Source organism: Rhodotorula paludigena (genome assembly GCF_050403205.1).
Source record: "Rhodotorula paludigena JCM10292 DNA, Rt_paludigena_JCM10292v1_ctg7, whole genome shotgun sequence".
Taxonomy (NCBI): Eukaryota; Fungi; Basidiomycota; class Microbotryomycetes; order Sporidiobolales; family Sporidiobolaceae; genus Rhodotorula; species Rhodotorula paludigena.
In genome coordinates this window covers 177,556-205,515 of record NW_027481451.1, presented here as the reverse complement: position 1 = coordinate 205,515, position 27,960 = coordinate 177,556, and the positions used below count along the sequence as shown (strand labels likewise).

General features: G+C 65.3%; 10 protein-coding genes across 10 annotated transcripts; 5 read left to right on the top strand and 5 right to left on the bottom strand.

Annotated features, from left to right (window-relative positions):
* Nucleotides 1–22: 22 nt before the first annotated feature.
* On the bottom strand, nucleotides 23–3,484 carry JCM10292_006099 (uncharacterized protein; the record flags this gene model as incomplete). Its single annotated transcript, XM_076647024.1, has 4 exons — nucleotides 23–151; nucleotides 217–771; nucleotides 858–2,993; nucleotides 3,074–3,484. The coding sequence occupies 4 exons, from the start codon at nucleotides 3,482–3,484 to the stop codon at nucleotides 23–25; spliced, it is 3,231 nt and encodes a 1,076-aa protein (XP_076507362.1).
* Nucleotides 3,485–3,712: 228 nt separating this feature from the next.
* Nucleotides 3,713–4,789, top strand: JCM10292_006098 (adaptin-ear-binding coat-associated family protein; the record flags this gene model as incomplete). The annotated part of the gene is made up of 5 exons (XM_076647023.1): nucleotides 3,713–3,769; nucleotides 3,845–3,897; nucleotides 4,052–4,146; nucleotides 4,272–4,460; nucleotides 4,530–4,789. 5 exons carry the CDS (start codon nucleotides 3,713–3,715, stop codon nucleotides 4,787–4,789), a joined length of 654 nt encoding a protein of 217 aa, XP_076507361.1.
* A 322-nt stretch (nucleotides 4,790–5,111) lies between these two features.
* On the top strand, nucleotides 5,112–6,462 carry JCM10292_006097 (translin family protein; the record flags this gene model as incomplete). The annotated part of the gene is made up of 5 exons (XM_076647022.1): nucleotides 5,112–5,557; nucleotides 5,628–5,664; nucleotides 5,730–6,084; nucleotides 6,180–6,263; nucleotides 6,323–6,462. The coding sequence occupies 5 exons, from the start codon at nucleotides 5,112–5,114 to the stop codon at nucleotides 6,460–6,462; spliced, it is 1,062 nt and encodes a 353-aa protein (XP_076507360.1).
* A 1,046-nt stretch (nucleotides 6,463–7,508) lies between these two features.
* Nucleotides 7,509–8,781, bottom strand: JCM10292_006096 (PQ-loop repeat-containing protein; the record flags this gene model as incomplete). Its single annotated transcript, XM_076647021.1, has 7 exons — nucleotides 7,509–7,893; nucleotides 7,952–8,034; nucleotides 8,096–8,253; nucleotides 8,314–8,384; nucleotides 8,486–8,560; nucleotides 8,652–8,680; nucleotides 8,755–8,781. The coding sequence occupies 7 exons, from the start codon at nucleotides 8,779–8,781 to the stop codon at nucleotides 7,509–7,511; spliced, it is 828 nt and encodes a 275-aa protein (XP_076507359.1).
* Nucleotides 8,782–9,173: 392 nt separating this feature from the next.
* Nucleotides 9,174–12,416, bottom strand: JCM10292_006095 (uncharacterized protein; the record flags this gene model as incomplete). The annotated part of the gene is made up of 5 exons (XM_076647020.1): nucleotides 9,174–9,249; nucleotides 9,307–11,214; nucleotides 11,273–11,650; nucleotides 11,710–11,864; nucleotides 11,919–12,416. The coding sequence occupies 5 exons, from the start codon at nucleotides 12,414–12,416 to the stop codon at nucleotides 9,174–9,176; spliced, it is 3,015 nt and encodes a 1,004-aa protein (XP_076507358.1).
* Nucleotides 12,417–12,694: 278 nt separating this feature from the next.
* On the top strand, nucleotides 12,695–14,987 carry JCM10292_006094 (uncharacterized protein; the record flags this gene model as incomplete). Its single annotated transcript, XM_076647019.1, has 6 exons — nucleotides 12,695–12,934; nucleotides 12,992–13,099; nucleotides 13,166–13,246; nucleotides 13,308–14,206; nucleotides 14,264–14,766; nucleotides 14,899–14,987. The coding sequence occupies 6 exons, from the start codon at nucleotides 12,695–12,697 to the stop codon at nucleotides 14,985–14,987; spliced, it is 1,920 nt and encodes a 639-aa protein (XP_076507357.1).
* Nucleotides 14,988–15,382: 395 nt separating this feature from the next.
* JCM10292_006093 (uncharacterized protein) lies at nucleotides 15,383–19,941 on the bottom strand (the record flags this gene model as incomplete). Its single annotated transcript, XM_076647018.1, has 5 exons — nucleotides 15,383–18,468; nucleotides 18,525–18,820; nucleotides 18,882–19,030; nucleotides 19,090–19,378; nucleotides 19,436–19,941. 5 exons carry the CDS (start codon nucleotides 19,939–19,941, stop codon nucleotides 15,383–15,385), a joined length of 4,326 nt encoding a protein of 1,441 aa, XP_076507356.1.
* Nucleotides 19,942–20,955: 1,014 nt separating this feature from the next.
* On the top strand, nucleotides 20,956–21,770 carry JCM10292_006092 (uncharacterized protein; the record flags this gene model as incomplete). Its single annotated transcript, XM_076647017.1, has 4 exons — nucleotides 20,956–21,059; nucleotides 21,123–21,365; nucleotides 21,433–21,636; nucleotides 21,710–21,770. 4 exons carry the CDS (start codon nucleotides 20,956–20,958, stop codon nucleotides 21,768–21,770), a joined length of 612 nt encoding a protein of 203 aa, XP_076507355.1.
* A 396-nt stretch (nucleotides 21,771–22,166) lies between these two features.
* On the bottom strand, nucleotides 22,167–23,932 carry JCM10292_006091 (uncharacterized protein; the record flags this gene model as incomplete). The annotated part of the gene is made up of 6 exons (XM_076647016.1): nucleotides 22,167–22,385; nucleotides 22,474–22,543; nucleotides 22,616–22,902; nucleotides 22,971–23,180; nucleotides 23,250–23,356; nucleotides 23,416–23,932. The coding sequence occupies 6 exons, from the start codon at nucleotides 23,930–23,932 to the stop codon at nucleotides 22,167–22,169; spliced, it is 1,410 nt and encodes a 469-aa protein (XP_076507354.1).
* A 565-nt stretch (nucleotides 23,933–24,497) lies between these two features.
* Nucleotides 24,498–27,890, top strand: JCM10292_006090 (uncharacterized protein; the record flags this gene model as incomplete). Its single annotated transcript, XM_076647015.1, has 6 exons — nucleotides 24,498–24,571; nucleotides 24,630–24,703; nucleotides 24,769–25,315; nucleotides 25,374–26,932; nucleotides 26,992–27,079; nucleotides 27,140–27,890. 6 exons carry the CDS (start codon nucleotides 24,498–24,500, stop codon nucleotides 27,888–27,890), a joined length of 3,093 nt encoding a protein of 1,030 aa, XP_076507353.1.
* Nucleotides 27,891–27,960: the final 70 nt, after the last annotated feature.

Below are 27,960 nucleotides of genomic sequence, written 5' to 3'. Positions count from 1 at the left end.
ACACACGTCGAACAGGGCAGTCTCAAACGCGTGCGTTGGCCGACTGGCGCAGGCGCTCGAGCCCAGAAAGAACCTCGGCGCGCTCCTCGTCGTCGAGGGACTCGTCGTCGACGATCGACGCCTCGATGTCGTTGAGGAGCATGCGCCAGACCTGCGCGAAAGCTCCGTCAGAACTCGGTCCTCGGCTTTTGGCGAGCAAGCAGAGGGAAAGCGCACCTCGCCGCGGGTGGTCCCGAAAAAGTTGCTCAGCTTCTGCGCCTGCCGCACGGCGCGGTGGCTCGACGCCGACGCCGAGCGCTGCATGCCCGTCGCCTCGGCCCTCCTCTCCGCGTCCTCGTCCTCCTCGTTCCCCGCCACATTCGCCAACGAGAGCCTCTCGGCCGCGTCAGCTGCATCACCGTCCTCGTCGTCCTCGTCGCTCGACTCGCCGCCGTGGCCGAGCTGCGAGTAGACGCGCACGACCTCGTCGAGCGCGCCCGGGTCGCGCTCCATGACGTACGTCAGGCTCGCGAGGCTCTGGCGGTACGAGTTGATCGTGCTGCGGGTCCTTTCGCGGCGCAGCTCGGACGAGTCGGGGGTGGGCGCCGCGGGCGGCGACCACGAGCCGGCGACGGCTTGGGGCGAGAAGGGCGAGTGCGAGAGGCCAGACAGGTCGGACTGCGAGCGGCGGTGGCGCCAGGTGTAGGACGGGCGAGCGGGCGGGGTCGGCGAGCTCGCAACGGACGAGGCGTGCGAGAGAAAGAGCGACGGCGGAGGGAGGTCGCCGAAGAGCTGCGCGCGCGAATGCTCGGTCAGTTCTGATCACACATGCGGTCACAGCGGTAGCAGACGAGATAGAGAGGCGCTTGACTACGCACATTCTCGAGCTTGCGCGCCCTGTGCAGCGCCTCGAGCTGCTGCGTGCCCTTCCTCGCCTCGCCGCCGTCGTGCCCTCCCTCGTCCAACCACTGCGGCTCGACGTACTGCCACCCGCGGTCTCCTCCGGGCGGCCTCAGCGCCGCCCTCGACGCGCCGTCTTTCGCGCCTGGCGCGCCCCGCTTGAGCTTGTCGCGAAACCTGCCCCCGACCACGCCTCCCTTGCCTCTGCTCCGCCCCATCATCATCGCGGGCGTCTCGGCGGCCTCGGCCGAGACGACGACGAGGCCCGCGGGGACGCGCTCGCCGAGGACGCGGCGCACCTTTTCGAGCTTGCGGCGGCGCTCGTCGCGCTCGCGCGTCTCGGCCTCGTGCTGCTCCTCGCTCGACCGGCGGCGCTGCGCGCGCGTCGAGAAGTAGACGTGCGACGGCTCGGCGAGGGACGAGAAGCTCGAGCTGCGCCGGCCGCGCGACGGCGAGGACGACGAGCGCCGCATCCGCGGCGCAGAGACGCCCGCGCCGCCGCTGGGAGAGGTCGGGCCGCCGGGGGTGAGAGAGCCCGTGCTGCCGCGGGCAGAGGACGGCGCCGAGAGGGCGCACTGCGACGAGGCGCGCGAGTCGAGCGAGAGGAGCGAGGGGCGCCGCCGGCCGTCGGTGCGCGAAGGCGAGGCGGCCGATGAGGAAGCCGTGCCGAACGTGTAGCCGGCCATGGGCCCTCCTGGCGGGGCGAGGGAGGCACGGCGGGTAGAAGGATCCGGGCTCGTGTGGGTCGAGGAGGCATTCGGCGCCCCGCTCGAAGGCGGGAAAGACGCGTTCGTCGGCGAGACCTCCGCTGGCGGCTGGTGCTGCTGGTGCTGCTGGTGCTGCTGGCCGCCGCGCCTGTCCACGAGCACCTTTGCCGCCGCGCTCTCCTGGAATGTCGCGCCGAAGAAGCCCTCGAGCTTCTTGCTGCGCCGCACGAGCTCGCGCCGCTGCGCTGCCGAAAGCGTGTTGCAGTCGAGCGCCGAGTCGAGCGAGATCCGCCGCGGCGAGTCGGCGCGGCGCGAGGTCGTAGGCGAGGTCGAGGACGAGGGCGTGTGGAGCGCAGGCGCGAGGTCCGCGAACGGCTTGGCGGCTGCGTCGGACGAGTCGCGCTGCAGCGCAGTCGGCACATCGACTGCCTGCGCGAGCGGGGGCAGGCCGGGCAACGCAGCAGTCGAGAGGCTCGACGCGGCGCGGCGGTGCGCGCGCTCGCCCCTGCCGAACGAGTCGAGCAGCGGCGCGACCGACGACGACGTCGACGTGAAGCGGTGGTGGTGCCGCTTTCCCGCGCTGTGGTGACCACTCGCATCGCTCGCGTCCGTCCTAGCCGTCGCGTGCGAGTCGACCGTGCCGGCCGAGTCCTCGCGTTCGCGTGCGAGACTTACGCGCGCCTGCTCGCCGCCGACAGGAGGGTGCGTCGCATGCAGCGAGCGGCGCGGGGGCGTCACACTCGCGTTCGCAACCCCGAGGGCAGCGGCAGCGGAAGAGCCCGCCTGCGGGCCCTTGCGAAAGTTGTCGCCGAGGAGCCAGCGCAGCTTGTCGTCCTTGCGCGCGATCGACGCCTGCGCGTCGCGGATGCCCGTCGCGATCGAGCGCGTGTCGGCCTCGTCGTCGTCGTCTTCGTCCTCCATCGTCGGTGCTGCTGTTGTCGGTTGCGGGGTAAAGACGTTGCAGAGGAGGGTTTCGTCCTCGGGGACGGCGGCGAGGCGAGTCGAATCGCCCGACGTGCGCTCGCCAAATGCGCTGGGCGAGACGTAGTGGCCGAGGAGCGTAGCAAGCGTCTTCTGTGCTACCTTCTGGTCAAGCTTGGCCGTGCGAGAAGAGGCTACGAGCGATGCGGCGATGCTCGAGGTGGTCGACGAGGGGAGGTGGGGCGGAAACGTCGGCGAGCGGATCTCGGTCATGAGCATGTCGACAGTGGCGGGTTGTTGGTCGGCAGTGTTGACCTCGAGAAAAGCGAGGAGGGCGTTGCAGCCGGCAGTGAGGGAGGAGCGGGCTTTGTCGTCGAAGGAGGGGAGCGATGGGAGTGGTGCGAAGGCGTTGCGAGCAGCTGGCGGGAGCGGAAGGAGTGCAGGAGCCGTAGAAGGTCTGTCTGCGTCGCTGGCGGACGCAAGGAACTGCGGGCAAACGGGGGAACGCGCGTGAGCGGGCACCTTGCCAGTCGAGGGGCGTTCGAGGCGACAGGAGAGAAACGCACGAGAAGGTGGAAGCACTGCGCCCAGCTCGCCCAGTCTGCGTCTTGTCGACGAGGTGCAGGCTGCTCGGTCCCCTGCGCACCGGCTTGGTCGACCGTGCGTGCACCGTCCTCGTCGGTCGTCGCCGACGAGAGGGAGTGGGCGTTGGGGTCAGGGGTCGGCGCCTGCTGTGCTTCGGTGGACGACAGTGCACTGTGTTCCTGTGCACGCTCTTGCGAGTCCTGGGCCGCCTGGGAGTCTGCATGGGAAAGCGCAGTCGATGATGCGGAGTAGTGGGCGAGGCAGACGAGGGCGTCGAGGAGGCAGACGAGGGCGGCGATGGGCTGGGGCGCGTGTGCCGACCTGCGCAGGAGCTCGCGGGCGAGCTGTAGGCGGTGCTCGGCGCGTGCGAGTGCGCGGGCGGGGACGGCCATGGGTTGCCCGTTCGAGAAGGGTGGGGAAGCGGCGAGTGCGGAGGGGCTGCTGCGGGACGGGCGAGGAGGCCCTGCGCGAGCTGTGGGAGCTGGCTGTCCCCTCGCTGGACCCGATCACGCTCGCGCTGAAGCGGAGAGAGGCGAGAGAGCGTCGAGAGGAGGCTGAAGCGCGGAAGCGAGACGACGGCGAGGGCTTACTCGTCGGAGCGAACAGAGCACCGCGCGGCGATGGACGATGCGCTCGAGAGTGTCTTGTTCATATCGCGCGACGTCTACGTCTACCAGGCGCGCCCTCGCTTCCCTCTCCCACCTCGTCCTCCTCCCCGTCGCTCGCACTGACCCCGACAACATCCTCCGCAGATCCCACCGCGCACCGCCAATGCAGGATACCGCGCAGCAGAGTGGGGCGAAATGTACGCGCACCCTCCCACTCCCCTCGCGCCCTCCCGCTCTCGTGCACCCCGCCGCGACCGCGCTCTCGCTGCACCGCCTCGACACGTTCACCCGACCTCGTCACGGCGACTGCACCTCGAGAGACGACCGCAGCTGACCACAGCACGCACACAGGACCGAGCCCATGTGGCGCGGCAGGCTGCGCGTCATCGAGCGCGGCAACGACATCCCCACCCAGTGCCTCGTCAACCTCGAGGACGCAAACTCCGGTGCGTGTCCTGCAGAGCCACCGCCTGCTTCACGCCCGGCATCCATCGCGATGCATTTCGTGCGCGTGCAACGTCGCACTCAAAGGAGACCCACTGACACCGGCCCCCTCGCGCGCCCCCCACAGGCGAGCTCTTCGCGCAGGCGCCGTACAAGCCCTCGAAGCAGAACCCAAACGGCGGCTGCGAGGCCGTCCTCGACTCGTCCCGCTACTTTGTCCTCACCGTCGTCGACCAGACGAGCGGCCAGCGCGCCTACATCGGCATGGGCTTCCCTGAGCGCACAGAGTCGTTCGACTTTAACGTCGCCCTCCAGGGTGCGCTTCAGCTTTCCTGAGCCCTCCTTGACCTTGAGAGACTGAGCGTTGACATGCACGTCTGCACAGACTGGTCCAAGCGACAGAACCCGCCCAAACTCGCGCCCGAAACCTCGTCCTCGTCCTCGTCCAGTACGTCCTCGTCCGTCCCCGCGCAACCCGCGCGCGACTTTTCGCTCAAAGACGGCGAAACCATCTCGATCAAGCTCGGCGGCCTCTCGACCAAGAAAAAGGCTGCACCGCCGCCGTCGGCGGCGGGAGGAGGAGCGGGAGGGCTCGGCGGGTTCATGCTCCCGCCGCCGCCGCCGGCTCCGCCCCGCGGGCGGTGAGGCGCGGTGAGGCGCGTGTTCTGTGTGGAGATGGGTGCAGGTCGATGTGCAGCTGTCTGTCTTCTCGTCTTTTCTTTGTATCGCATATTTGGCCCCGTTTTGCGAAAGAGTGATCAACCACACTTGAGGCGTGATCTTCTCAGGCGGCACAGCGTTCTGAGCCTCTACCTATAGCTGTCACGAGCTTCGCTTGGACAGAAACGTCGCCAGCACCCGCACTCCCCGTCTTCACGCGGCTTTCCCTCCGTCATCCGCTTCCCGTCGCTCTCAATCACCGCACGAAGCGGTAGCAGAGCTTGGAGCGAGTCTCTGAACGCCCAAGATGCCCTCTGAGCCGTCTGCCATGCCCGTCGAGCCCACGCCGACCGGCTCCACCTCGACCCCGTCCTCATCAGTCCCAGCGGGTCCCGCCGCAGCGTCGACCTCGACGAGCGAGCCGAGCATCTCGACCGCCCCTTCCACCTCACAGCAGCCCACTGCAGCGCCCTCCCCGCGCCCGCGCGAGCGCACGCGCGCCGACCGCCTCCTCTCCTCGTTCGCCGCGTTCCGCGCCGAGCTCGACGTGCACCACGCGCAGCGCGAGCGCGTCGTCAAGCTCTCGCGGGACGTGACGGCTTTGTCCAAGCAGCTCATCTTTGCGCTGCACCGCGTCGGCGGCGCCGGGAGGAGTCGCGACGAGGTGTTGAGGGAGGCCGAGGGCAAGAGGAACGAGTTGAGGAGGCTGTTTGAGAGGCTGCAGGGGGAGGTCAAGGGGGCCGACTTTTGGAGGTGCGTCCTGCGCTGGGTCGGATCGGCGCGGGGGAAACGGGCGAGAGCGCTGACGTCCACTTTGGTGCAGGTATGAGCGGAGTGTCAGCCCCGGGATCCAGGAATACGTGCGTCTTCATCATCTAATACAGAGTCTGTCAAGTGACGGTCCTGACATTTCTCGCGAACGCAGCTAGAGGGCTTCACCTTCTTCTGGTACCTCGAGCACCACACGCTCCCGACCCTCGAGCAAGCGCAAGCCTCGCTCCTCCCGCCCGCCCCCGCTCCGCCCGCCGATTCTGACCCGTCCTCCGCCGCTCTTCCCGCTCCCGCCGCCGCCGAGCCGTACTTCCGCGTCACCGTCGACGACTACCTCGGCGGCGTCGCCGACCTGACGGGCGAGCTCATGCGCCTCGCGATCGCGAGCGTCGGCAAGAACTTGAGCAACTCGCTCACCACCGCCGCGGGCGACGCCGACGCCGGCGGGGGCGGGGGCGGGTTTGCCGACATTGACCGGATCGGACAGCTCGTGAGAGAGATCAAGGCGGGTGCGTCGCGCCGTCTCGCTGTGCCCTCTGCGCGCCTGGGCGGGGGTGCGTCACCTTGCCGCGTGTGCTAACAAGCTGTGGGCCACGTGCGACAGAAATGACGCCGCTCGCGGCCTATGCGCGCTGGCTCCCCAAGAAGCTCCAGGTGCTGGACCAGTCGCTCGCCAAGATCGAGAACGGTGCAATTTCCCTCTGCCTTACCCCTCTCTGCGCTCGCTGATCAAGACCGAGAGTGCAGCATCGTACAACCTCCGCATCCGCGGCGCAGAGTACAAGGACTCGCCGGCCATGCTGCAGGCGATCGCGAGGAAGATGGCCGACTCGGGCGCGGGTGGCAGGGACAGGGAGCGCGGCGGGGACGAGGTCGCGGTCGCTTGAGTAGGGTAGGTGCTGGGCGCTGCTTGGAATGCGTTGCGAAGGTGGACTTCTGGCTCGCTGCTTCCTGCTTTGCTCGCCCAGTTCGATCATGCATTGGCGTCACCGAATGCAGGTCGAATCTTAGGCCGCCTCTTTGTCTGCCCTGACCTCCCCGCCAGCGGCCTGCCGTGGCGGATGAACGTCGGAAGCGGCTCTCCACTCAACCTGGCCGTATTGCGCCCCATGCTCGTATCCGGATCAAAGGCGGGCTCGCGCAGCTCTGAGCCTCCGCTGTTCAGAGCGGAGAGCAGCGAGACCAGCATCCATTAGGACGCATCGGACGACCAGCGCGACACGGGCTGCGCGATCGCACCGCCCAAAAAGGACGGTAGCGCATTGTCCGCGCCCCGCACAAAGGTCCGCATGATCTCGGCGACGTACACAATGTACTCGGCGCGGTCGTCTGGCTTCAGACTGGCTACAACGAGTCCGCCCCGTTCGCCATGACCTTTCGCGAGCCACGCGGCGTCGGACGGGGTTCGTCTGCCCGGCGGTGCTGCGGCAGTCGCTCTTCAGCTTACAAGCGTTTGAGTCAGAGGATGGACTGGGAGACTCGGGAGAAGAAAGTCGCTTGGGGTGAGCGCCGTCCGAACTCTAGCCAGAAACTTACGTTGGCTCTCCTGACGAGGGCCTCAGCTTCCAGACAGCTTCGCTTGACGCTTCTAACGCTTCGAGCCGCTCGGTCGGCCCGGAGATGCATCAGAATGCACAAGGCGTGCGTCGTTTACCGCACGACCTTCTCAACACGAGGACTCTCTCCAAACCGACACGGCTTCAGCACCAGGCGTAACAGAAGACGAGCGCGTACCTGAACTACTCCCTCGTCTCACCGCCTAGTTTGCTCTTTCCTGCTTCGAAATGCTTCAAGTCTGAGTCCGTCGCTCGGAGAAAGGGCTTCAATGGGCAGACGAGGCTTCTACTTGCACCCCGCTTGGAACGTCGCAAAAAGATCATACAACAAGGAGTCTATCTATCTACGTGTGAAATCTACCAGTGTCTGCAACCATCTAGACGGCAGTCTCGCCCTTCCCGTCCGGGCCCGTCTCGCTCATCTTGACGGGCGAGCCCACGGCGCCGGAGTCGGTTGGAACTACGACTTGCTTCTCCGCATCGGCGACAGGCGACCGCGCGCGAGAGGAGTCCTGAGTCGGTGGAGAGCTGGCGAGCTCGTGGCGAGCGCGGCGGGCGCGCGGATTGAGGTAAAGCGCGAGGCCGACGATGGCAATCTCGCAGATGAGGACACTCGCATAGCCGGCAAAGGCGATGCCGTCGAAGTAGTCCTTGAAGCCGAGGCTCATGATGGAGAAGACGGCGCCAAGCGAGTCCATGAAGAGGAAGAGATACGACACGCCGAAGACCTCCTTGGCCTGGCGGATCTCGTAGAACTGCGGGCTGTTTTGGGGACAGTGATCAGCATTGGAGAATGCAGACTAGCGGCATAGGCACGTACAAAAACCCGACAAGCAGGAAGACGGCCGAAAGGATGCCCCACAACATCGTCAAGCCGTTGCTGTGGTGATGGTGTTCGACGAACTGCGGCAGTGTAGCGCTGTCAGCACCAGCAGCTGAAACGCAAGAAAGAGAGACTGCTTACCCGACTGGCGAAGACGAATCCGACTTCGCAGCCAGCCGTTATGACGGCGTAAGCCGCGAAGGCCGCGACAGCGCTGTACCAGCGCCATTGCTTGTCGTAGTACAGCATTTGGCAGTAGATGATGGCGCACAGCGAGCCGTAGCAGTGCGGTTGCACGACTATGGGCGAATGTCAGCCCTGAAAAGATCCGTCGGCGATTACGATTACTCGAGACGCACTGATGGGGATCGAGATGTTTTCGACAATGGTGTAGATGCCAAGGGTCGCGCCGGACAGGGCCCAGCAGATGCTGCAGGTACACGAGCAAGTTAGCTACGCTCTAACTGTCGCGCGAGGAAGAGGAGGGAAGTCGAGATCCGCTGCCCGTTCGTGTCGCGAAGTTCAACTGACCAAAGGAGGTTGGAGAGACCGCTGGTAGTCTTTCGGCGATAATTGAGCCAGACTTGAGGGACGAGTTGGATGCACCTGCATTTCGGCGTCAGCGCGCAGCCTGGCTAGACGTCGTTGCCTCAAGAAAAGCGCTTCTGAACCCCGTTGCAGGCCTCGCGGGACTCACCAGAGCACTGTGCCGCACCAGCCAAAGACCTGTTATGACATACATGCGTCAGCAGGCAGACCTTGAAGCATGGGTGGCGCACGCTGCAACCCGCAGAACGCACCTGTTCGCAGATGTAGGAGGTGCTCATCGTGGGCTCCGCGATGCGTGAGAGCAGAAGAGAGCTGCCAGCACCTGTCTATAAAGAGCTACCGGCGCCTGGCGCGAGGCGCGAAGCTCGATCGAAGAATAGCCGCCTCAAGCCGCACGCAAGCCAGTTTGACCTCAGGGGCGGCGTGAGCGCGGCTGCGCCAGCAGAATACGTGAGAAGCCTGAGGCAGAGCAGGCGGCCTAAAGGAAGCACCTTGAAGCGGCTCGCACTTCCAATGAGGCGCGGTCAGGAGGAGGAGACATCGTGCCGTGTCCGGTCGCTTCCGTGCCGAAAACCTCGCAGTTGCTGCCACACTCTCGACCAATTCCTGCCGCTTTCAATGCAAAAGATGCCCAAGAAGCGTCTGGCGCCGCAATCAGATGTCTCGCGTTTCAGAGAAGCGATGATGCCGAGAGAATGCTCGTCAATCGCTCTACTTTGCGCTTCGTCTCGGCAATGAGCTTGGCCCTGCAGGAGAGAAGAGTCAGCAAGGTCGTGTGACCTCACGCGCGAGAGATGGCGTACTCGTCCGACAAGCGACTTTCGACCTTGTCGAGCTGCACCTTGCCCAGGGCGCTGCGCTGCGGCGTGCCGTTGGCGGCCTCCTTGCGCCTGAGCTCCTCGAGTGCGGGTCGAAGCGTCTCGAGCTGCGCTTCGAGCCTCCTTGCCCTGAGCGTGAGCGAGGTAGCCGCGCCATCGCCGTCCGGCGCACCCTCGATCTGCGCCTCGAGCCGCCGCAGCTCGTCGAACCACTTTCGCTCGGGCGCAGAGACCTCCGGCTGGTGCGACTCGACAAGTCGCTGCAGGACACGGTCCGTCCGGTCGAGTAGCGCGCGCTGCGCCTGCTCGACGGCGCGTACGCGCCCCTCGACGCCGCCAGCGACGCTCTTGCCGAGCTCGGCGCGGCGCGCGTCCAGCTCGGAGAGCTTGCCCACCTGGCGCGCGAGCTCCTTCATCTGCAGCTCGAGGCGCGACTGCACCGTGTCGGCCGCCGAGACGAGGTCGCGCACGGCGGTCTGCACGGTCGAGACGTGCTTGCCGAGCGTGCGGAGCGTGTCGGGCGTGATAGCGAGCTCCTTCTTCGATGTCGAAGCGAGGCGGGGAAGGGCGGGCGGCGCGCCAGCTCGCGCGAGCAGGGGAGGAACGGAGAAGGGCGTATCGAGGAGCGAAACGTAGGCGCGCTCGGCGGCGGCGGCGGGCTGAGCAGGCGTGAACGGCGCGGAAGGTGTGTCAAGGGCAGCGACAGACGGGTCCACGCGCAGGGCGAGTTCGATGCCGAGAAATTGGAGTGAAGAGGTGAGGAGGAGGAGCGAGTAGCCGAGGTAGACGTCGTTGAGGACCGCGAGACCTTCGAGTGGCGTCGCTCCACGCTCTTCGTCCGCCGCGCCTGCCGTCTTGAGCACCCAGAGCACCTCGGTCCCCTTCTGCTCCTTCAGCGCCTTCTCCACGTCCCGCTCGAACGCCTTGTCCTCGTCGTCCCCCTCGCCCTCGGCGCTCTGCAGCGCCTCGACAAGCCCCTCGAGCCACGGTCCGAGCAAGAGGCAATGCGCGCCCAGCGCATGCTGCACATACAGCGTGTCGGCATAAAGCGGATCGCGCACGAGGACGGGGCAGTTGTGCGCGAGTCCTCGCGCAACAACCGCTTCGTCTCCGCTACTCGACAGCTCAGCCGCGAGACCGAGGTCGATCGACTCGTACACGGCGAGTGTGGGCAGATCGTCGTCGACGCCCGCCGGCGCTGCCGCCTCCTCGTCCTCTTCGTCGCTCCACACGGCCGCCGCGCCAAACCCGCGCCCCTTGCGCCGGAGGACCACCGCGCCCTTCTCGCTCCGGCGCGGCGTTCCCCTAGCCGAAGCAGCCGACCCGCGCGGCTCCGCCTCGCCCGCAAAGCGCGCCTCGACCTTCTCGACCTCGAGGCAGAGGTCGACCTTTCCGTCGCGATACGCGATCGCAAACACGCCGAGCCCCTCTCCCGCGCTCGCCTCCTGCGCCGCTGCGCCCTCGCGCTCCGAGCGGGCGTAGCTCAGGTACGCGAGGCCGCACGCGGCTGGGTCGGCGCCGTTGTCGAGCTCTGCCGGCGCGGGCTGGAGGAGGAACGGGCCCTGCAGGCGGGGCGCAAAGGCGGGCCGCGAGGGCGCGACGAGCTTGACTGGCGCGTGCGGATCGTGCGCTTCGTCGTCGTTGGCGTCGGCGGGGAGAGCGCGAGATGGTGATGTGAGCTGTCGGATGAGCGCGTTGACGTATTGCTGCTGCAGGCTGTAGCGTTTCTCGATCGCTGCGTGCTGCTGTGGTGGCAGCGTAGGATCGGCGAGCAAGGAAGAGGTCGAGGCGAAGGGGTCGAAGGGAGCGAGGGCGGAAGAGGAAGAGGACAGGTAGTCGACCTTGGCGGACACGAAGGCGGACAGTGCATGCAAGTAAGACGGCTCGACGGAGCTGTCGCGCACGTGGTCAGTACGGGCGGCGACGGGAACAGCAGTGGGGTGACACGCACGCCTTCTTCGGCAGGAAAGGACACATCGAAACGACGTCTCCGTTCCGCAGGAGCGCATAGAGCGTGAGCGGGCCCCAGTCGCCCTTGCCCTCGCCGATGCACATCGCCGTCGCCGTACTCGCGTCGCGGTCGAGCGCCGAGAGTCCGAATCCTTTGCGCGCACTAGCCGAGCCCGGCTGGTCGGCGGTCGAGGCGCGCGAGAAGGCGAACACCTGCGCGGGCTCGTCGACGCTCTCTGAGACGGTGTACTCGCGGAGGGTGCAGTCGGCGGTGAGGAGGAGGAGGGAGGAGGCGTCGAGACCGAGCGGGTGCCACAAGGCAGAGGCAACAGGGGAAGAGCCGGGCAGGGCGTGGTAGAAAGGTCCGATGGGAAGGCAGCTGGGAGCTCCGAGAGTCAGTATTGACATGAGCTCAGTTCGGCGTCAACGCGAGCTCACCGGCACTCGATGGTCGGACTCAGGCTGTTGGTCCACCCGCGGCGCGGCAGGACGACGACCACGACAGAGTGAGCACCGACGACGGCTAGCAGCTTGTTCGTCGGGTTGACGACGAGATGTTGGATCTCAAAGTTGATGGCCGGGGTGTTCAAAGTCTGCGGAAGCGTCTTATGAGCGGAAGGACGCAGGAAGGAGAACGACAAGCGCACCTTGTAGTCACCAACGGCACTGTCATCTCCCAGCGGCACCGCATCGTCCTCTCCACTCTGTGACTTGACGTCGGCCAGGCTGGCGATACGAAGCTCGCTGCCGACGGCGACGACGAGGTCACTCCCGCGCACGACGACCATCCTGCTTGTCCTCGCGCCGCGGATGCGTTTCTCAACATCGCGCGGTCCGGCGCCACTCAAGAGCGCGCGTGTCGACGAGCGCTGTGTGCGCTTTAAAGCCTTGTGCGGGGACGAGACGGAAGCGGAAGCGGAGTGGGAGGACGACGAGAGGCCGAAGAGGGAGCGGCTCGACGCGGACTGCGAGAGCGCGCCTGTGCGCGAGAACGGCGAAGGTGCAGCCGCGTGGCTCGCTGCGCCCTTTGCGGGCGTGTGCGGAGCGGGCGACGACGACGAGGGCGAGGCAGGTTGATCGTCGGAGGGGAGCTCGCGCGGGAGCGTGAAGACGCTGTGCCGCGAGAGCGAGTCGAGCCAGGCCATCTCTGGAGTGCTCGGCAGCGCCTGACCAGCGTGCAGGGTGGGGGAGCGAAGCTGGCAGAGTGAGGAGAGCGGAGACGAGCAAGAGGGGGACACCCGCGTGCTCGCACTGCCCCCAAGTGCTGCCGAGAAGGGTGGCAATGCTTTGTTAGACGTTCTTGTGGCCCTCCCTGCAATCAGCTGCACTTTCTGCGGGGTGTGCGAGGGTGGCCGCTTCGTTTCCTTGTCTTTCGCTCGCCGCACCTTGGTCATTCCACTCGCACGCAGCCCCCGCGAGAGCCATGGCGCGCCCGCCAGCACTGCTGCACCTCGCACACCAGCCCGCACGAGCAGCCGCAGCCGCCCCCGCGGTCCCGCTCGCCCGCATCCCCTCTCCCTCGTCCTCTCGCTCCTTCTCCGCCGCCGCCACCGCCCCGCGCACAGCCCGCCAGGGTCAGCGCGTCCGCACCGCACGCACCTGGCTCGGCAACTGGCTTAGCGGCGCACCCGCACCCGCCCAGCGAGCCGTCCCCACCGCAGCCGTGCGTTTCTCTCGCGTTCCCGCACTTTCACGAGCTCACCCACTCGCCGTCGAGCAGCGCGCGTTCCATGCGTCGGCGCGGAGAGCATTGAACAAGAACCCCTACGCTGCCCTCGGCGTCAGCAAGGATGCCTCGTCGAGCGAAATCAAGAAGGCCTACTACGGCGTGCGCATCCCCTTCCCTCCGCACCGCTGCACAACCTCGTTCGGCTGACCTGTTCGTGCATCACAGCTCGCCAAGAAGTACCACCCCGACTCGAGCAAGGAGAAGGACGCAAAGGAGCGCTTTGTCGAGGTGCAGGAGGCTTACGATGTCCGTTCCGCCCTTGCTCTCGTCTCTTCTCGTGCCAGAGCTGACGACGCCATACCCGCAGATCCTCTCAGACGACAAGAAGCGCGCCGACTTTGACCGCTTCGGCTCGGCATCGACTCAGCCAGGCTTCGACTCGGATGCCTATGCCCGCGCAACGTCCTCCTTCGGCGGCGCAGGCTTCGGCGACTTCTTCGGAGGCGGTGCTGGCGGTCCGGGTGGCGCCGACATCTTTGAGTCGCTCTTCGGCGCCTTTGGCCGCGGCGGCTCGGCAGGCCCGCGCCAGACGGTCCCCGTCGGCGACGACATTGACGTCTCGATCTCGGTGCCCTTCATTGACGCAGCCAAGGGCGCATCGCGCACGATCGCCGTCTCCCCTGTCGTCGACTGCCACACGTGCCATGGGTCGGGCATGAAGGAGGGCATGAAGAAGACGACGTGCGCTTCGTGCGGCGGGTCGGGCACGCGCACCTTTACGATCCAGAGCGGCTTCCAGATGGCCTCGACGTGCGCGTCCTGCGGCGGGAGCGGCTCCGTCGCCCCGCCGGGCAGCAACTGCGGGACGTGCGCCGGCGTCGGCAAGGTGCGCGAGCGCCGCACGGTCGAGGTCAAGATCCCGCCGGGCGTCGACGACGGGATGAAGATCCGCCTCGACGGCAAGGGCGACGCGCCGCTCGGCGGCAAGGGCCGCAACGGCGACCTCTTTGTGCGCATCAACGTCCAGCCGTCCAAGGTCTTTACCCGCCAGGGATCCAACCTGTACCAGAACGTCAGCGTGCCGTTCTACACGGCCATCCTCGGCGGCCGCGCGCCGGTCAAGACGCTCGACCGCGACGTCGAGGTCCGCGTGCCGCAGGGAACGCAGCCCGGAGAGGAGATGGTCATGCGCGGCCGCGGCGTCAAGAAGCTGTACAAGGACGAGTTTGGCGACCTCGTGGTGCGCTTCAACGTGACCATGCCTAGGTGCGTGCTTTCCCTCTGTCCGCCCGAATTCACGCATTGACTCGCCTGTCCTCGCAGGTCTCTCACTCCGGCCCAGCGTCGCATCCTCGAGCAATACGTTGTCGAGACCGAGATCCCCGGCTCGACCTCGCACTACCCCTCTCCCTCGGCCGCCTCTCCCGATCCGTCCGCCACTCGCTCTCCTCCTCCGGCACCCGAAGCGGACGAGCCTGCACCCGGGCCTCAGCGCCCAGACCCGACCGCCTCTCCCGCCTTCACGCAGCAGGCCAAGCCGCCGCCCGCCGATGGCGAGAGCGCGGCCAAGCCCCAGTGGTGGAGCACCATGAGCGACGACATCACGTCGACGGCGGGTGCGCGCGCCGCCGCCGCCGCCGCTGCGGCAGAGGCGGCGAAGGACACGGCGCGCGAGACGAAGGAGAGCGTCGAGGACAAGCTCGAGCATGCGCGCGAGGTGTTTGACGAGGTGAGCGAGGAGGTGCGCGCCAAGGCCGAGGGCGTCAAGGAGCAGGCCGAGGAGAAGAAGGACGAGGCGCACTCGCTCTTGGGCGACTTGTGGAAAGGTGCGAAGCGCTGGTTCGGTTCGCGGCCGTGAGAATCTTCGTCCCGCTGACCAGCTCGGGTCCGTCCCCTCCCTCTTTCGTCATCCTTCACCATCCGTGCGCCGGCCAATCCCGCACCTCGCTCGCTCGCAGCCGGCAAGAAGAAGGTCAAGTCCGCCGCCGGGTGCGAGAAAGACACAAAGGACGGTGACAAGAAGGACGGCAAGAAGAAAAAGCAGTGATCCCAGCATCCCCTCCTCTCGACATAGACGGTCTGCGCGTTCGCTCGTATCCGCCCCTCATCGTGTAGCTTCTTTGCCTCGCCTTCCCCCACTCAGCAGCCACCGCATTGATTCCCAAATTGTCAAGTTGTTCATATAGCTCATTCCTCAGGGCTGAGTGGTCTCTGCTGCTCGGAGGAGGACCGTGAGAGCATGCGTCTTGCCTGCAATAGTGGGCAATCTCAACTCTCAGCTCTTCGTGGATGCCTGACACAGGAGACAGCCATTGCAGGCTCTTATCGAGGGGTATGCTACATGCGAATGAACGACGAGGGTAATCAAGAACAGTGGGGATACAGGAACTTCGAGTCGCGCCGAGACCAGCTCGAGCGACGGAATCATTTAAGACTACCTTCTCAGGCCAGGCCAAACAGTCCGAGGATGCTGCCGACCGTCGAGCCGACTGCATTCCCAAGGGAGCCGATCAGGCCGGACGTCGGCGGCTCGCGGTTGTAGAGCTCGATCTCGGCGAGACCCGCCTGGGTCGTCAGGTACGACGTGCCCGTGATGGTGAAGCGCATGCCCGTCGCGGCGATGCCCGACCCGAGCGAGACGGACGAACCCGACGGCGAGACTGCGCCAACCTTGATGGTCGTGCCGTCGGTGAAGTTGAGCACGCCCGACGTGATGCTCGACCACGTGTTGACGCGGCCGCGAAGGACGACCTCGCGAAGGAGGTAGTTGGCGGGCAGCGCGAGCTCGATCCACTGGCCCTGCTTGCCGTTCGCGACCCACTCCTGTGCGGCATTGCCGAAGCCGAGCGCCGACACACCGCCGTTGTTGCCGTCAATCGCTCCCGAGGGCGGCGACTTGCTGATCGACGACGAGGCGGTCGCAACGACGCCGTTGATGCGAGCAATGTTGACACTCGCGCCGGTGGTCGACGTCGGCAGCGCAGTCGACTTGGTTGATGAGGGCGCAACCGAGGACGACGACAATGACGGGATGGCAGTTGAGGAAGCGGAGCTCGAGCGGGTGATGGTGACCATGCCGGACGATGATGCCGACGAGGCCGACGACGACAAAGTCGACGACGAGAGACGAGTCGAGGAGGTCTGCGTCGACGACAGCATCGTCGAGGTCGAGTTGGGCAGGAGCGAAGACGACGAGGCGGACGCCGTGCGAACCGCCGACGCCGAGGCGTTCGTCGCGCTGGCCGAGGCGGACGGGATGCTCGAGGCGATCGAGGCAAGCGACGATGCAACGGAAGCGAGCGACGAGGCCGACGCCCTCGACGCGACCGATGAGGCGGAAGCCAGCGATGCCGAGGCGACCGATGAGGCCGAAGCCATCGACGCGGACAGCGCCGACGACGCGGTCGACGCGAACGATGCAGACGACGCGGATGCGCTGGAAGAGACATTCCGACTTGCTGACGCAGTCGACGACGCCGAGGCGGACGCATTGAGCGAGGCGGAGCCGGAAAGGAAGGAAGCCGACGCCGTCGGGACCGCCGCGCTGCCGGACAAGCTGCTGGAAGCGTTGCGAGAGGCGGACGCCGTTGCGGACCCGCTTGCTGCCGTCGACGACGCGAAAGGGCCCGTGATGTTGTAGCCCGAAGCCGACGCGCTGATGTTGAAGGCGCCCGTTGAAACCGGTCCAGCGGCGCTCGAGTTGTACAGCGTAGACGACGCAGCCGAGCTGTTGAGGCTGCGCGAGGCGTTGGCAGAGAGGGACGCAGTCGAGCTCGGGAAGAAGGCCGTGATCGAGGCCGACGTGTTGAAGCGGCCGCTGCTCGTAGCATTGAGGGTCGCGGACCCGTACAGGGAAGACGCCGTCGCGTTTGGAAGGAAAGCCGAAATGTTGGTGGCCGATGTGCCGTTCGAGAAGACGATCGTACCGTTCGGCAACAACGACGAGTTGGTCAGGCCGGAGATGTTGAGGCCAATGACCGACCCGTTGCCGAGCACGACCGAGCCGTTACCCAGCAAAGTCGAGTTGGGCAACAGCAAGGTCGAGTTGGGCAGCAGCACGCTCGAGTTGCCCAGCACGGTGCCATTCGGGAGGATGAGCGATCCGTTGTTGAGCAACGTGGTGTTGCCGATGAGCGTGCCGTTGGTGAGCAACGTGGTGTTGCCGATGACAGTGCCGTTGCCGGCAAGCGTCGAGTTGCTGGCGATGGTGCCGTTGTTGATTAACGAACCAGTGGACGTCGAAGTCGAGTTGCTGCAGAGGAGGACTGTCAGGAGCTGGGCGCAGGTGAATGACTCGAGAGGGACGTACACGACCGAGCCGTAAACGGCAAACTCGGACAGCCCGACCGAATTCGTCGTCGGCGAGACTGCCGTGACGATCATCTTGATGGAAGTCGTGACGAGGTTCGGGATCGAGATGTTGGTGGGCGAGCCGTCGTTGTTGAGGGGCCCGGTCGACAGGTACTGCCCGTTATCAAAGCGAAGGATAGCGCCCGTGATCTGGTCGTTCATGTTCGGCCGGTCGTAGAGCGAGACCTGCTCGACCTTGATGGCGTAAGGCCACGAGATGTTAAACCAGGCGGATGCACCCTCGCCGGCGGACGCCCACTCCTTGGTGTAGTCGCCCGAACCGTCCTCGACGTAGCCGCCAGCATCTCCGCTGATAGCACGGATCGCTTCCTGGCCCGGAGACTGGGACGAGGCGGTCGCGGTGGCGTTCTGAAGCGCCAGGTCGTCTTCCCAGTCTTGATCGTCGAGATCGCCGACGACCGGAGGCTGGATGCCCGGGTTCTGCGAGCCCGACGTGATGTTGATTGGCGTCTGGGCGAGCGAGTAGAACGCGCCAATCTCCGCGAGACCGACCGACGAACTCGAAGGTCCGGCGCCAGTGACCGAAAGGCGGAGCGACGAAATGTTGACCGGCGTCGACAGATTGTAGACCGTCGCGGAGCCATCGTTGTTGAGCGGGCCCACCGGCAGCAAAGACCCGTCGCTGAACGCGATGGTGCCGCCCGTGATCCAGTCGTTGTCGTTCGGGCGGTCCCACAGGACGAGCGAGTCGACAAGGTAGTACGCGTTCCAGGTGACATTGAGCCATGCGCCGACAGTCTCGCCGTACGAGGCCCACTCGGCGGACGACTGGCCAGGGTAGCCGTCGATGACTCCGTCGATGGCCTTCTCGGGACCCTGCTGGGCGAAGGAGGACGAGGCGTAGGCCTCGGCTGACAGCGCGAGGTCGTTGTAGGCGTCCGTGCCGCTCGTGACGCCGTACGCCGTCTCGGTCGTGGTCGTACCGTCGGCGAAGGAGTTTCCAGGCGTGCAGCCGGGACATTCAGTGCCGAACGCGCGGAACTCGGCAAGACCGGCTGCGCCGGTCGACGTCGACACAGACGTAACGTCCATCTTTATGTAAGACGTGATGACGGGACCAGCGAGCGTGATAAGAGTGGCAGAACCGTCGTTGGCAAGAGCGCCGAACGGAACCGACGAGCCGTCCGAGAAGGTCAAGGTACCACCCGTAATCCAGTCTGTCCATTGCCCTCGGTCAGCACTGTACGTTGCAGAGGGAACTGTGAAAACGCACCATTCTGGTTCGGCCGGTCGTAGAGGGCGACCGAAGTGATGTTATAGGTGTCAGGCCACAGAACGCCCCACCATGCCGTCGTCGTCTCGCCGGCCGAAGACCATTCGGCCGAGGAGTTGCCCGGGTAGCCCTGAATGTTGCCGTCGATAGCAGCCGACGCGGGCTGAGCATCGCTCTGGCTCGACGCGAGAGCTTGGCCGAGAGGCGCGACGTTGGTGCCGTTCGGCAGCGTGACTGGTGACTGCGCGGTGCCCATGTAGGAGCGCTCGGCGAGATCCTCCGTGACAGCATATTGCCTGACGAAACGAATGTGCCCATTAGAACTTTGCTCAAGCCGGTAGAAGAAGTTTGACGCACCTCAGAAGCCAGTACGTCTCACCGCGACCGGCGTTGTAGCACTCCATCAAGCTCTGGCACTCGGCGTAGTCGAAGGGCGTGTAGGCGAAGAACGCGTCGCACTTGGACTTGAAGTTGCTGTCGTCGAGGCCCATAGTCGGCGGCAAGTTCTGCAAGAATGCGAGATCAGCGCCAGATAGAGTCGGCTGCGAGGTTGGAGCGGACGGACCTGGACGGGGTAGCCCATGTAGCCTGCAACGGTGGCGTTTGTAGCGTACTTCCCGGCGACATCGGAGGCGATGCGGCCGACTGTAAGGTGGTCGGCATGGTCGCCCGCATCGTAGTCGGACAGGTAGTCGAGCGTGCGAACGTAGGACGGCTGGCGAGCGGTGATGATCTCGGCGAGAGCCTGCTTGAGGGTGGCAAGGGAGAAAGTCGCTGTGCCCGGCTGGTTGCGGATCTGCGAGATAGATCCGAAATAGAGGTTGCGAAGCGACTGGTAGCCGGTTGTCGCGAAACTGGATAGGGGACATCAGTTTGGACTCAGAGGCTGCGCTTGAGAGACGATGACGCACCCAGAGCCGTCCATGTTGCCGTCAGGGAAGCGGAAGTGCACACGCTGAACTTGCGGTGCCTGCTGGAGCGTCGTGACCAGGACCGGCTGACCGCCGAAAGTGCTGGTGAACTCGGTCCAGACGTTGGACACGCCGGCCATCTTGGCATACGCCGCAGCGTTGCCTTGCTCGCGACTGAGGGCGTAGGTCGAGCCCGTCGTGCCCGAGTCGCCCGCCGTCAGAATGACCACGGTGATACAGTTGCTGCCGGCCACATCGGTGTACAGGTCGGGCGACTGGAAAAGAAGGTCGTCGTCGGGATGCGCAATCACGTAGACCGATCCACCGACGCAGTTGAAGACGGGCGCAGGACCAGAGGACTGGCTTGAGCCGCTGCTGGCGGATGCGGCAGCGGACGAGGTTCTCGCAGCGGACGAGGCCAAAGCTGTCCGTGTGCTAGCAGCTCCTGCTTGCAACGCAAGGAGGAGGAGCGCGACGAGCGCGCTCGCGCGGCGGTAGAAGGTCATGCTGAGACAGATGCCGGATAGGCGAGTGGTGAACAGACGGGGCAGATCTGCTGCAAAGGCAGCGGCGACGACGTGTGAGCGGATCGATCTGCAGAACTTGCGCGAAGGGGGCGCACACGAGAATCAACCTGCTGGAGGCGAGTCGAGGTCAGCGCAGGCGAAGGAGCGAGGGTGCGGAAGCCAGCTCACCGAGAGGGCTCAGCCAGCTGAGCGCGTTCGAGCTTTCCACCGCTAGAGAACTCGACAGCGAAAGTAGAGCGGCCCACAAGCGGCACGCGAGAGGCGAGAGCAGCAGCGAGCGACGAGGAAGATGCAGCAGGAGGGGGAGAAGTAGCTGGCAGCCGCGCCTCTGGGGCAGGCGGGCAGAGCGCTGAGCTGCCGATCCGCTACTCCAGGAGCTCTAGACCCAGCCTCACAGCCGGCGTGCATGAATGAAGGCGGGCCTGGGGGGCGACCCGGGAACCGAAACGAGCGGCAGGCCGGGCAGAGTGGCTTGGGTAGCCAGGGCAGCGTCTCACTGGCCGGTCGCGGGCAAGATTGGATGCCCAGGGCTCCGGCAGCGGCGGAAGGCAGTCCGGAAGAGGGCAAGGGGCGGCGAGCGGGGCGAGCGGGCGGCGGGCGAGGCTGGCCCACTCGGCGTGGACCTTCCCATCCGAGCGCCGCCCTCGCTTCTCGCAGGTGGATCATCAGTGTCTCGCATCGTCTGGAGCCTGTCTTTCATTGTCCTGCCCGCCCCTGAGGGCTGGATCTGCTCCGACTGCTCGGCGGTCCCGCCGCCCGCGCGCCTGCACCTGCTTGCCCGCTTGCGTCGCTTGCTCTCGTCTGCCGAGCCCGCCGCTGCCCTCGCCGGATCCTCTGCGCGACTCTCTGCTCTTTGTCCGCTAGGGGTCTACCTTGCCACTGGTCGGCTGCGCCCACGTCTTTCGTTCTCGCGCCTACACACTCTCCCTGCGATTGGATCGCCTGCACCCTCGACGGCAACCTCACACTCGTTCACTTCCGTTCCGACTCGTTATGCGCAGCACTCTCTCCCTCCTCGTCGTCGCGCTCTTCGCGAGCACCGCGTTCGCCTCGGCGGATCATGGCCGCCAGGGCCACCTGCGCCAGAAGCGTGCATGGTACGTTCTCACATGCTGGATAAGAAGGCTGGCTCGGCAGCTTACCAGTGCTCGAATCTGCAGGGGCCAGCGTCGCGCAGTCTCGTCGGGCTCGTCGACCATCTCGGCAGCGCCGGCTGACAGCACATTCTTGAGCGTTGTGCCGGACGGTGCTGTTGGGACGGTCACCATCTCGAACACCGCAGCTGCTGCGCCGGACACGACGCAGCAGGCGGTCGGCAGGACGCAGCAACAGGTCGGGCCCCTCACCTGTTCGCCTAGCGTGACGCTCGGCGGCGCTTGCGACCCGAACGCCGGCGTTTGCTGGTACATTCTCTCCTATTTCCGCTGCTGCCCCTGCATAATCCACTGACAATGACATTGTCGCAATCAGCCAGACGGGTCTCACTTGCGCAGGCAAGGTCTGCACTGCCATCTGCACCATCGACACGACCGAGCCTTACTGCGACGCCTCGACGCCTTGCAACGAGGAACTCGGCTACACGTGCTACAAGAGTCGCTGCAGGCCGCCCACGGGTGCCGTCCGGGTGCAGAACAAGGATACCTGCGACCAGGGCTCGGGTAACACCCGCTTCTGGTGCGTCGCTTTCGCTGCCGTTCGCCTCGCTCGCCCTGTCAATTGACTCTGTCCGCTCCTGTTCACGCTATAGCATTCCGACAAAGGGTATCTGCGTTGGCGGCACCTGCCTTCCGTGCACGCAGCACTCCTAGATCCGTCCTTTTCTCCGCGTTGGCTGCTGGCGGCTGCGCTCCCTCCGTCTGTCGGCGTCCATGCCTCACTATACCCACGCGTATACCGTGCTTTATCCCTGTAGCCTGTCTCCGCACATCCTGTTACCCCCATTGAAATCATTGGTGCGACTCTGGTATCGTGACGATCTCTTCGAGCAGTGCCTATGCTTGCACACGCTCAGTGACGAATCCGCCGGCACTACCAAGGCCAGCAACGAGACAACTATCTCGAGGGCTCCCTGTCCGCTGGACTCGTCGGGAACCAAGCAGCTGAACCGAGCGAGCGTTCAAAACGTCTATTGCGGCGAGGTGATCAGCAGAACCCTGACAGTAACGTACAATCCGTACAACACTTCCGCACACAGTCACGGCAAATCACGGCCCCATGCCTTCCCATCCAACTTCGTCGCCGCCGCCGTCCAAGCCGCCGCCCATGTGCTGCCCCTTTCGCTCACGCGCCTTCTCGTCTGCCTCTTCCCGCGCGTACTCCGGCCCGTTCCAGGCGGGGATCGAGCAGTCGCGCCCGTCGGCGAAATACTCGAATGCGAACCACATGTCGGGGCCGCAGTCGGGACCGCTGCGGTAGGCCATGTTCTGCGGAAGCCACAAAGGCAGGGTCAGCTGCTGCGGTAGCGCACCATTCCCGGACTGGCGAGATGGACGAGCTGGAAGAGTTACGTACCTGAACATATATGCGCTGCCAGTTCAGTCGAGCGGCCATCGTCCAAACCGGCTGCTCCTTAGCGGCAAAGCTGCACGAGCGCGAGCAAGTCCCGCGTCAGTCAGGACCTGCAGCACGGAAAGAGCGACCGAGAATGACGTACCGCTGCAACGCGCTCTGCATGACCGTCACCTTCTGCACCTCACGCTCCCACATCTGCACGGCCTCTTTCCTCCCGCCGAACCATCCGCCCTGGAGGCGGTCCGTCCGGTCCATCTCGTCCGTCCGCTTGACGTCCTTGACCCACTCGGTGCCCGATTCGAACGGGCCGAGCGTTGCCGCGAGCATGATTGTATCGGAGGGGAGAGTCGAGTAGAGCGAGGAGAGGACGGAGGGGAGCTCGTGGAAGGTGTGGGTAACGGAGGCATCGCGGAAGCCGCCCGCATCGACCTGTGCGCGACAGCAATCAGTCTCAGTATCATGCCGCCTGAAGCACGCGGGGCGGAAAGCGAGCTCACCCAGAAGAAATAGTCGCTCCCGTACGGATCCCGGTCCGCCGCGTTCTTGACGATCCACGGCTTCGCCGTCCAGACGCCGTAGACATCAGGAACGTGCACGTGCTTCTCTGGGTCGATCTTGTGCTGCGCGGTTGCCCAGTCATGCCCACCAAGGTCCTGCAAAGGCGGCATGTCGAAAGGCGACGAGTACTCGGTCACAAGCGTCAGAGGCTGGGCACTTGTCAGCATGATCAGCAATTGCTTATCATATTCTGTTCGCTCGAGTCGAACAGAACGCACCTTGTCGCCTCGCAGATTCTTGATGTAGGCCGCCATCGAAGGGGCGCAGTAGAAGATGACGGGCAGTTCGACCGAGTGCAGAAAATTGCCGAGCCACTCGTGGTACTCTGAAGAGGAGTCAAGATCAGCTGTATCACTCCAGCCAGCTGAGGACGGGAAGACTCACCGCTGACCCGGTGCTTCTTGCCGTTGTCGACGCGGTAGAAGCTCGACACGATTGTTACCGGCGAAGTCGTGCCCGCAGGAGCCAACGTATGCTCCCCATCATCCCCGGGCACGGTTCCTGTGGCCTTTGCCAGGGCCGTCATACCGACGGCGGCAGCGTCCGCCTGAGTTCGCGACCCCGTCGCCGCCTCCCGCACGCCGCTGTAACGCCCCAGCCCGAACCGCTGTAGATCCACCGCCGCAACGTCCGTCCTCTGCAGAACGAGGACGAGGAAGAGCACCCCTGCGACGGTCCAGCCGACGTAGGCGCTCAGCCGCAGGCAGCGGTATCCGCGCGTCGGCTTCGAACGACGGTCCCATGCCGGCGCTAGCAGTGGTGTGTCGACGCCGTTGTACGAGAGCGACTCTCGCTTGACGTCGAGCGAAGTTCGGCGGTTGAGGCCTGCATGGCCGGGCGTGCTGAGCGGCTCAGCGAGTCCTGTCACCGACAAGACCCGGTAGTGTGCAGCGGACGACATCCCGCTTGGCTAACGAGAGCACACGAGCAAGCAACTCAAGCAAGCAGGGGTTCAGCAGCAGCAGGAAGCGCCTCCCGGCAGCGGGAGCGTTGTTGGCTCGGCGCTAGTTTCGAGTCGAGGCCGACTGGTAGCCGGACTTCTGAGGCGGAGTCGGACAGGGCGCGGCGGGCTCCCTAGACACTCTTCTCGGGCGAGGCGAGACATTTCGTGCGAGATGAAAGAGGCGGGCGCGCGGAGACCTGCCTCTCCCGGCGGGGGCTGTCTCTGCCCCTTGGTCGCATATTGCTGTTCTTGGAGACGATCAGGCGAGACTCTGCCGTGGCTGCACCGAGGCTGGTTCGTCGATCGGTCGGCATCCCCGCTCTGCCGTCAAGCTCCCTGTGCGGCAGCCTGTAGCCAGGTCCAGTGTCGCACCCCCTCCACGACGAGCTGGCCTCGCTGGCGGGATCTCTGCTGCCTGCTACACACTGCTGCTGGCTGGTGCAAGCACTGCACACTGCTCGCCAACCGCTGGCACGCTCGTTGACGGCCTGTCCGAGCATTCTCTCCCGTCGCCCCTCCCGGGATGAGCAGCTTCTTCAATGCGCGAGGGCTTTCGCTCGCAGCAGTTTGCTTCCAGTCGACGGCGCTGGCCATCGTGTACGTCTGTGTGTCCGGCCGTCCCGTTTGAGCAGCGAGCTGACCCTTCTTGGCGCAGATTGCACATCTCGCAAGCGAGCCTCCGACCGGGCCAGGCGCACTACAAGGCGTCGAGCGCTGTCCTGCTCACTGGTACGTCCTCTTTCTATGTTCTGTGTATAGGCAGAGTGGCGATGCTGACGCATATGCCGCCGCAGAGTTGGGCAAGCTGGTCCTTTCCCTCCTCCTCGCCCTGCGAGACACCCTGAAGGAGCGTGCAACGCTGCTCGCGCCGCGGCACAACTTGCCATCACCCGAGCTGTATGCGCAGAGCCAGCCCGTCGACGAGAAGGAACTCTGGCGGGACGACCCGTACGACACGACGTCGCAGCCCTCGCAGCGGTCCGACCCGGTACAGTTGCCGGCAAACAACCTGCGCCGCCGTTCCTCCATCCAGCGTGGACCGACGTTCTCCGTCTCGTTCGAGGGCGGAGGCACAACCTTCCCCGAGCGTTCGAGCCTTGCGACGTTCCAGTGGCCGCACAAGCCGATCTCGCCCGCCGTGGCCGAGAAGCTCGGCAAGATCTCGCCCGAGGGCAGCCCGCAGCCGGACCTGCAGGTGCTGAAAATGCTCGATGATCCGCGGTTATGGCTGAGGCGGCGCCGTCTCGGCGTCGTTGGCATGCTGTGGGAAGACATCTTCGGCGGCGACTGGTGGAAGATGGCGGTTCCGGCGGTGCTCTTCGCACTGCAGAACAACCTGATGTGCGTAGCTCAGATTTTCTATCAGAGCGAGAAAACACTGACACGTCGTATGGCGCAGCTACGTCGCTGCTCGCAATCTCTCGGTCCCGGTCTTCCAGATCACCTTCCAGCTCAAGACGCTCATCACCGCCCTTTGCGCCGTTGTCATGCTCGGCCGCCGCCTTTCGTCCATTCAGTGGGCTACGCTCGTCACCCTTGGGCTTGGCGTCGCGACGATGCAGCTCGGCGCCATCTCAGCGCGCGCAAACGACTCGCACGGTCACGGCAAGCACCCGGCAACCGAGGCCGAGTCGATGAACTACCTCGCGGGCGTTTCGGCAGTCCTCGTCTCGTGCTTCTCGAGCGCGATCGCCGCGACCTACTTCGAGCTGGTCATCAAGCGCCAGCCGGTCGTTCCGCCCGTCGAGGAGATCATGCTTGTCGCGCCACCCAAGATCAAGCCAGCCAGCCTTTGGGTTCGCAACATCCAGCTGTCGCTCTTCAGCTCGGTCATCGGCGTCGCGGTCGTCATGCTGCAGGCCAACCATTTCCACCTCGATGCGATTAGCGGCCTCTCGCTCGACTTCAAGGGTCTGTTCGACCCGCTCGAGCACTGGTATGACCCGGTCGTGCGTGCGGGTGAGGGCTTCTTTGAGGGCCTGACCGACAACCCGATGGCCTGGGCCGTCATTTTCCTTCAAACCGTCGGCGGCCTCCTCATTGCCGTGGCGATCAAGCACGCCGACAACATCGCCAAGGGGTTCGCGCTCGCCGTCTCGATTGTCTTCACGTTCCTCCTTTCGGTCGTTCTCTTCGACTTTCAACCGACGCTCGCCTCGGTGCTCGGCGGCGCCGCGGTTGTCGCCTCGACCATCATGTTCGAGATGGCGCCGAAGGAGATCCGTGGCCTCTTCGCGACCGAGCCGCATGGCCACAAGAAGGCGGTGATGCGTCGCTGGCACTACATGCTCGTCGTCATCATGGGCACCACGCTCTGGGCCGGCATCTTCCCCTCCATCCGCTCGCTCTCGTCCGGCTCGAGCAAGTGGGACCTTCTCCACCACGAGCACGACAACCAGCTTTCGCTCCGCCAGCCGACCATCGCGATAGCCGACATGACACCCATCACCGAGAAGCTCACGAAGGCGGCCCACATCTGTGGCTGGGGCGTACGACCCTTACGCGAGACGACCACTTCTGCGTATGGCGGCTCGCATCCGATGCCGTCGAGCTATCCTTACTGGGTAACCAACGCGAATCAGTATGCGCTCGACGACATCCTCACGACGCGCTTCGCGACCTATTCGAAGGCAGTCCCGCTCCTCGCATCGCCCTCACCCGACTTCATCTTCCTCCCGATTCTGTCCCAGCTCTGGTCGAACCCGTGGCGCTGCGAGGCGACCGAGCTGCGCGACGCCATTGAGCGCACGACGCAGTTCCTCCGCGACCTCGTCGCCAGCGTCGGCGAGACGCCGTACCCGCGCATCGTCGTTCCTATCGCGACGCTTCGCAGCAACCTCGAGGAGATCCTTACTCCCGAGCTGATGGCGGAGCTGAAGGACAGCGTCGTCTTTGTCTCGATCGAGAATGCACCCAAGACCCACGCCGAGGGCTTGAAGTACCTCATCGATGTCCCTTGTGCGTTTCCAACGTCTCAAATTAGCATCGAATCCAGGCTGACGATAATGACTGCGCAGACCCAACTGCATTCCACCTTTCGAGCACGCACGCCGGGAGCAAGACCAGCGTCGGCGACTACTTCCTCGATGCTGAGCGGCCTTACCTGTTCGTTCCGCGCTTCTTACTTCAGCTCTGATCGGTGGACTCACTCGATCGTACGAACAGCCTTCACTACGCCGCCGGCGCGAGTCACCCGTGGGGTTTGCCCGCCAGCGACCCCTTCAACGGCTTCGCTCTTCGGGGTGCGCTCCTCAAGGAGTTCTCTGACTACGTTGCGGCGCCGGCGGAGAACCAGAAGTCGCCAATCCTGTTCGACAACATCGAGAACTCGGTCGACGGCGCGCAGAACCTTACGCTTTTCCACGAGCACATGTCGCAGGCCGTCTTTTGCCCGATGCCGGCAGGCGACTCGCCCTCGCGCCGCGCCTTCTACGAGGCGCTACAGCTCGGTTGCATCCCCGTCATCTTCCGCGAGCGGTCGTACGGGCGACTCTTCCCGTCCTCGCCCGAGATCAACGACCTGAGCAAGTTCACCGTCTTCGTCGACGAGACGGAGCTCATCACGGGTTCGGGCCTCTCGCTCATCCAGCGCCTCGAGGCCATCAGCCCCGTCGAAATCCGTCGGATGCAGCACCACATCCGCAAGATCGCGCACAAGCTGCAGTGGTCCATCCCCGAGGACGAAGAGTGGATCCCCAAGGGGCCGGGGCACAAGCTCCCGTCGGGCGTGCCCGTGTGGAGCCGCACGGTCGCTGCGGCGCGCGAGGAGCAGCGTCCGCCGACCGTCGACGCCTTCACCATGCTCCTTAAGGAACTCGCCGTCATCCGCGATGGCGAGTGGCTGCCGGGCGTCGCACGCGATCTCCGCCGCGGCGTGACCGGCAAGTCGTTTGGGCGGCCCGCGAGGCGGCGATAGTGTGCGCTGCAGGGGAGAGTCGGGTGTGTGGTCGTGTAATCGCGCGGCGTGCAGGTCACGCTCGTGCTCT